The sequence below is a fragment of the Nelumbo nucifera genome, chromosome 2 (assembly GCF_055504915.1).
Source record: "Nelumbo nucifera cultivar China Antique chromosome 2, China Antique-T2T, whole genome shotgun sequence".
NCBI classification, from domain to species: domain Eukaryota; kingdom Viridiplantae; phylum Streptophyta; class Magnoliopsida; order Proteales; family Nelumbonaceae; genus Nelumbo; species Nelumbo nucifera.
In genome coordinates this window covers 37,664,991-37,671,665 of record NC_142650.1, presented here as the reverse complement: position 1 = coordinate 37,671,665, position 6,675 = coordinate 37,664,991, and the positions used below count along the sequence as shown (strand labels likewise).

Sequence of the window (6,675 nt, the reverse complement as noted above, 5' to 3'; positions counted from 1 at the left end):
AAAGAATGATTTTGTCCCTAATAGACAAATCAATAACAATATCCTCATAGCTCACGAAATGTTCCACACTATGCGGAGGAAAAAAGGCAAAACAGGTATAATGGCCTATAAAACTGATATGGAGAAGGCTTATGGTATGCTACAGTGGAATTTCATTGAAAAAAATCCATAAAGATTTGGGTTCCATAAAAAATGGATTGATTGGGTCATGGAGTGCATTAAATCAGTCTCTTATCAAATCCTAATTAATGGCATTCTTTCAAGTGATATTACTCCTGCTCAAGGTATCGGACAAGGAGATCCCCTTTCCCCTTACATTTTTGTGCTTTGTGCAGAGGCCCTCACAAAGAACCTTGAGAGGGAAGTAGTGACTCTAAATAATCCTATTGTTGTAAGGCCTCCAAGAATGGACCATCCATTCCCATTCATCAATTTGCAAATGACAATCTCATTTTTGCAAAAACTATATCTTGTTTTGCCTCAAAATAAAAGAAATTCTGGAAAATTTCGCTAGAGCTTATGGGCAAGCCCCAAACTTTGCAAATTAATGTTCTCCAGAAAATCCATCACAGACTGCAAAAAGTCTTATCAAGAATTATTCGAATTCCTCTAGAGACAAAAAAAATGGCTTATATTTAGGTGCTACAATTTTTAATAACAAATTCAATAAAGAGACTTTCAATTTTTTAGGAAGAAAATCAGAAATTCAGTGGGAAATTAAATTGTTGGAAAAATAGAGAAAGAGAGAGAATAGCCCTCGTAAAAGCTTCAATCAGCACGATGCCTCAATATATCATGAGGTCTTTTAACATTCCAAAGGGTGTGATTGATGTGATAACTAGGAAAAAAAGAGATTTGCTATGAACAAGTAACAGTGAATGGAAACCCCTTCATCTAGTAAATTGGGATCAGGTTTGCACCTCAAAGAAGGGTCTTCTAGGTTTAAAAAATCTTGGATGGGTTAATGATGCTTGTATAGCCAAGATTGGTTAGAAAATCCTTAATGAGAAGGAAAACCCGTGGGTCCAAGCTGTGTCTAGGAAATATTTAAGGAGAGAAAACTTCTGGGAAATTAAAAAGAAAAAAGACCAATCTTGGGCTTGGAGGTGTTGGGTGGGAAGCCGACAATAGTAAAGAAATAAATTTTTTTTACTGATGATTCCCTAATTAGCAGTTGCGTACTTGCGTGAACACGAATTCCATATCTAACTCTAATTTGAAAGTTAGTGATGTCATTGATATAGAGAGAAGAATTTGGAAAGAAGCAGTAATTCTAACTTTGGTTCTTGCTCAAGTTTGGAAGAAGATTAGAACCATTTTCATTCCTTGTATACCCAAGGAGGACAGACCATTTGGGAGGTTAAAGTTTATAATATTAAATTCATTTTGTTAATACTAATAATATTTTAATAATTTTTATTTTAATTTGCTTTTACTATTACAATCCAAATTCGATTCCAATCGGACAAAAGGAAATCCTATTCAAACTTGAATATAACAAACTAAATTTGGACCTAGCTATATCCCATCCGATTTGATCTGTTTGCAGCCCTCTTAGTGTTTAGTGGTTAGATCACGGATGTAAAACAGGTCGGGTTACTTTCTAATACCTCAGGCATAGTAGCATGGCCCAAGCCCAATCCAATCTAAGATAGTCAAATATTATATTGGGCTGGGCCTATGTTTGGAAATTGGGCTTGATCTTGGGCCCAGTCCAGGCTCAAACCTATAGCTATAGGCACACAAGTCTTAGGTTTGGGACAAACCTGGACCAGCCCACCCAAGTTGCACCCTAAAACATTTCATTAAAATAAACTTATAAGCCTCTACAAAGTTTAGATGAACTCAAATTATTGACCACTCAATTTGTTGGGTCGTGCTCGTGTGCAATGCATATCAACAGTTCAAGCTGAGTCAGATCCTGATCCTTATCAGTTCTCAGATCATATTCAGACAGGTCACTTTCTTTTTTTGGAAAAAGACAGGTCACATCCAAATTATATAATTGATTTCTAGCGATGAAACGTTAATTCTGAATTGAGATTGAATCCAATCAACAAATTTAAATCGATATGTTTAGGACAAAACATGGAATTTTATATTTTGACCATTATTCACGATGAAATATCGGAGGGAATTCTTCTGCATAATTACATTGTGTTATTTTTTTATCATTATTCATGGAATTACTCTGTTCTGCATTTTTGAGTGTTAAAGAGTGTCAAAATTACACATCCTCCTCCCAATTGTCACAAGGAAGAATAGCCACAGAGTGTTTTACTAATGCTGTTTCCTTCATCTTCTAATCTGCATAATTAAAATCAATAAGAAAATAAAAATATGAGAAAGGTGAGCTGGCTGTCGCAAATTGCACTTCAGTGAATTACTGAATTGAGAATTGAATTACCTTCCATTTTCTTGGACATCTTTTCCATCAGAACTGACTATTTTGGGCACTTGTAATTCATCAGAACCACTCGGTTTATCTATGAGAAGTCCTGATAGACTTTTGCAGAACTGGTAATCATGATCAAGTTAATAACTAAGTACACTGATTCACAAAATTTCAGCTTGAGCAATTGATTTTTACCTCTTTATACATCCTTGGATCCCCTACAAACTTTGATATTTCTACCACACAATGCATGGGAGTTACTTGAATTACCTGATTTTTGACAAATTTCATGTTAAGACAACCATGAGAAGCTGCTTTTCTAGATTACAGACCATGAAATAGTTACCTCTGCTGATAGGTTGAAACAGATTCTAGAAAATCTGGTCATCTTGTGTTTCTGATATATTAGCACCTGGTAAGATTAAAAGGATAGTATTGGTAGTAAGTACTTGGGAAATTTCCTTGCAAGACAGGGAGAACCTAGAAACTTACCTTTGAATTATTCATTCTTTCAACTGATAGACTTGCATCCTTTGCAGCATCCTTGATTTTTTCTATGGTCTCATGAATTGGATGTCTGGAACCAAGCCTTGTTTTCTTTTTGTTGTCATCCTTAATGTGGCAAAGGATTTGAAGATACTTAGGAATTGATGGGAAAAGCATGTAAATAGTTGAACAAGTATCAGAATTTTGGGGTTACCTGCTGTTCTTCAAAGAGACCAGACAAATCAAGGTCATTAGACATTGCTATCAGTAGGAAAGCATTGATGAAACTCGATGATTTGGATACGCCTACTTCAGTGGACTTTCTCTGCATCAATTTTAGATTTCTTGAACCATTGACAAACACCCATGTTGTCAGTTCATTGAATGAAACATCTTCTACAGGTCAATAAAATTGCCCTTACCTCCATTTCATTAATTGCAGTATTGGTGGCCTCCAAAGTAATGTCTACATTGCAGTTTATCCCTATAAAAGGCTCGTAGTTTATTTGAAACCATTCATCTTCAACAATCTCTGCTATTGTGATCCTCTATAGTGAGAAAAGAGAAAATCAATTCATGGTTTCTGTTAATGGGAGGAATTATTTAGGACTTTGAGAGTTTACCCTTCTTTCCAGTGGTTCAAGAATCCTGGAAATTAGTTTCTTTTGGCTCCCTGTAAACCACTCTGGACACTTGTACTCTGCTCTCGATATCTTTGCACAAACACAGGTGTCAGTAAAATGAAGTTAATCATGTAGAATTGGAGTATCTTATCTCATAGAAACATACCATCCTAGACAAGTTCATTAGGTTAATATCATCAAAGGGCAGATAACCAGCAAGTAGTTCAAAAAGGATTACTCCACAAGACCAAACATCTGCAGCTGCTCCATCGTAATTCTTATTAGTAATTACCTGATAACAAAAAAGCAGAACACCTCAGATTGAGAATCTACTTTTTCCACTAAAATCTCTTAGTCTTAAACAGGGTGAAAACTTTTCTTACCTCAGGAGATGCATAGCATGGGGAACCACAAATAGTAGATAGGAGATCTCCAGGCTGTTATTCCATCAGGATTTGATCAAATCCTCTATAAGCTTAAGTGTAATATAAGTGAAAAATATAATTCTATTAAAGCAAAAGTTTTTTCAGACCTTTCTCAATGCACTGAGCCCAAAGTCAGAAACTTTCAAATTTCCTTTGCCATCTATTAGTAGGTTCTCAGGCTGTCAAACAGGCACCAAGTAAATGCCAACTTAGCTGTGGTACAGAACAGTGATAGGAGAGGAAAAGGATGAAAGTTACATTTCAGCTACAATCTGGAAAGAATTTACCTTCAGATCTCTATGATAAACACCTCTACTGTGGCAGTACTCTACTGCATCAATTAATTGCTGAAAGTATTTCCTTGCTTCTTGTTCAGTCATCCTCTTTAGGTAAGACTGGCGGATATTGGAGACTTAAGATTTAGAATCAATAATGAAGAAACCAAGGAATCATTTCCAGAGTAAAGAACTGGATAAATAAACCCACCAACTTGTTCGAGAGTTGCCCCCCGGAGATATATTCCATTACAATGTAAATCTTTGTCTTAGTTGCAATGACCTGTAATTCAAGATCAGAAAAAGATACCAAATTACAAGAACAGAAAATCAACACCCGAAATATCATAACCAGAAACTTTTGCAGCTCCATTCCAAGAAATTCCAGACAAACCTCATATATTCGAACAATATTAGGATGATTCAGAAGCCTCATTGTACTTATCTCTCTCTTAACCTGACAATTAAGAAATTAAACTTCATGGGTCAGGAAGATGTAATGAGACTCAAAACCAGTTGAAGAAATCTTTTTCAGTTGGCACCTTACAATGACTAGAAACTTGAGTGGGCTAATAACTCACCTGATCCATTAGCTTGTATTGCATGACCATCTTCTTGTCAATGATCTTGACTGCAACATACTGGCCAGTGCTGGTGTCCAGTGCCAACTTTACCTTGGCAAAGGTTCCCTGTCCAATGGACTCACTAAGTTGGTATTTCCCAATTTTGGTTGACAAGCCCATTTTCTTCACTGGAACTAATAAATATAATATCCTATCCTCTTTCTTGTTATTTGCTCTTTGAAGACATGGAAGAAGAATAACTTTGAAGGGTCCCTTTTATTGCCCTTCTGGGAATGCCCCCCTTCTAGGAAGTCATTCACACTGACTTTTCTGTTGGGTGTTAACTATTTAAGGAGGGTGTCATTCACGAGAGGAAGGATGACTGGTAGTTAGTTGTTTGAATGGAAAGTAGTCTTTCGCTCTCTCTCTCTCTCTCCACATAATTTGGCATGTGGATAATTTCTACTTCTGAAAATACATAATGAGAAACCATGCCAGAGTCGTATTTGGGTAGTTCATCAGCTTTGAAGGGACCTAATGCAAAATTAAAGAGACTGAGAGGACAAAGATTGGCGGGAAAAGTGATGATCCAGTTTTACAACAATTAGATTATTTTTGTTGTTCCCACAGAGTCCGAATCTCTGTGGGAATCCTTTGAGACTTGCCGCCTTTGGACTCCAAACGAAAACTTCATTAATTAAACGAAGGTGTTATCCACCATTAATGCTCTCCTGAAGCATTCTCAGACATGGAGGATGAGGGCCGGGGTTAGATCTCCCGATGTTTGAAGGGATAGGAACAATTCCAATAGTTACCTCCCCATTCTTCTTCATTTTCCAATGAAACCTAGGTTCTCTTAGAATCCAGTACTAAAGTTCAGGCCTACTCCGTAGCTAGGATGGGAAATGGTGGTGCTTCGACAGATTCTATATATATGGCGATGATTGCATCATTTTCCCTTCAAGCAAACGCAAAGGACTGCATAGGATTATCAACACCAAGGGAAAGTAAAATCAGAACCAAATCCTTCATCATCATCATCATGGTATAGTGTTGATATCGAGGACCCAACATCTCAGCAACAGTCGTTCAACTCTCGACTATTAGTTGCAGAGCACATTCTGAAACATTTAAAATCTTACAACCGCCTTTTTTTCTTCATTCGTATTTCTATAGATGGAGAGTTTGGTCATTCTGCTCCTTTATTACAGTTGTAGCAACTCTGTTCTTGTCGGTTTTGTACTGGTGGGTGCCCATGGGCGTTGAAGGCTATGGCAAGAGAAGTTGGACCAATCTGATTCTTCTATTCAAAATAAGAAGGCCTATGATTAGATATTGAATCCCTTAAAAGATTTGGAAAAAAAATGGAAAAATACGGATTTGTTCAATGCAGATTTCTGATTTACACTGCAGGGCTATAAACATTCAAATGGACCGATATCCACTCTATGCATCCACACTCACCCGTGAATTGGCATCAATTTCAAGCTGGTACCTACCCCGATCATACATTGAACCTACAAATTCTGACACTGGGGGTATCGGTCATTCTCCCAAAAAAAAATTGAATCACCCCATCCATATTTCCAAGAATCCCACAAATTTAAAGAACTAAACAAGTGGATTTTCTAGGTCTTATGCTGTTATGCAATCGTTAATGATGAATATCATTAGGCTTTAATTTAGAGCCTAAGAGACTTGGGTTTCCTCTATTTTCTTCACTTTAATTTCTTTTTTAAATTTTAAAAACAAAAATACTAGTTAACGGAAGTTTTACCTAAAAGACTTGGGTTTCCTCCACACATCGGAGCAGGGTGTCCATGTGAACACCACCAGACGTGTTAATTTCTGATTGGAAGGGCACCCCACCCCCACCCACACCATTTTGAGTGCAGGAGATCCAGACTC

The 6,675-nt window shown here is 37.0% G+C and overlaps 1 protein-coding gene across 2 annotated transcripts; it reads right to left on the bottom strand.

Annotated features, from left to right (window-relative positions):
* Positions 1–2,075: 2,075 nt before the first annotated feature.
* Positions 2,076–5,079, bottom strand: LOC104599095 (CBL-interacting serine/threonine-protein kinase 21). 2 transcript variants are annotated; one of them, XM_010261468.3, is made up of 15 exons: positions 4,786–5,079; positions 4,599–4,661; positions 4,416–4,487; positions 4,217–4,324; positions 4,037–4,108; positions 3,888–3,941; positions 3,671–3,796; positions 3,505–3,594; positions 3,304–3,429; positions 3,096–3,206; positions 2,888–3,007; positions 2,742–2,807; positions 2,591–2,665; positions 2,408–2,517; positions 2,076–2,307 (listed from the first exon to the last, which is right to left on the bottom strand). In XM_010261468.3, exons 1-15 carry the CDS (start codon positions 4,945–4,947, stop codon positions 2,250–2,252), a joined length of 1,413 nt encoding a protein of 470 aa, XP_010259770.1. In that variant the 5' UTR covers positions 4,948–5,079; the 3' UTR covers positions 2,076–2,249. The 2 variants fall into 2 exon arrangements, with proteins under 2 accessions (XP_010259770.1, XP_088755602.1); XM_088899476.1 differs by lacking the exon at positions 3,671–3,796.
* Positions 5,080–6,675: the final 1,596 nt, after the last annotated feature.

Coding starts and splice junctions, on each gene's coding strand:
- LOC104599095 (XM_010261468.3), bottom strand. CDS start 4,947: ATGGGCTTGTCAACCAAAATTGGGAAATACCAACTTAGTGAGTCCATT. Junction 4,488..4,598: donor ATATTGTTCGAATATATGAG/GTTTGTCTGGAA, acceptor CTTGAATTACAG/GTCATTGCAACTAAGACAAA. Junction 2,518..2,590: donor ATCCAAGGATGTATAAAGAG/GTAAAAATCAAT, acceptor CATGATTACCAG/TTCTGCAAAAGTCTATCAGG.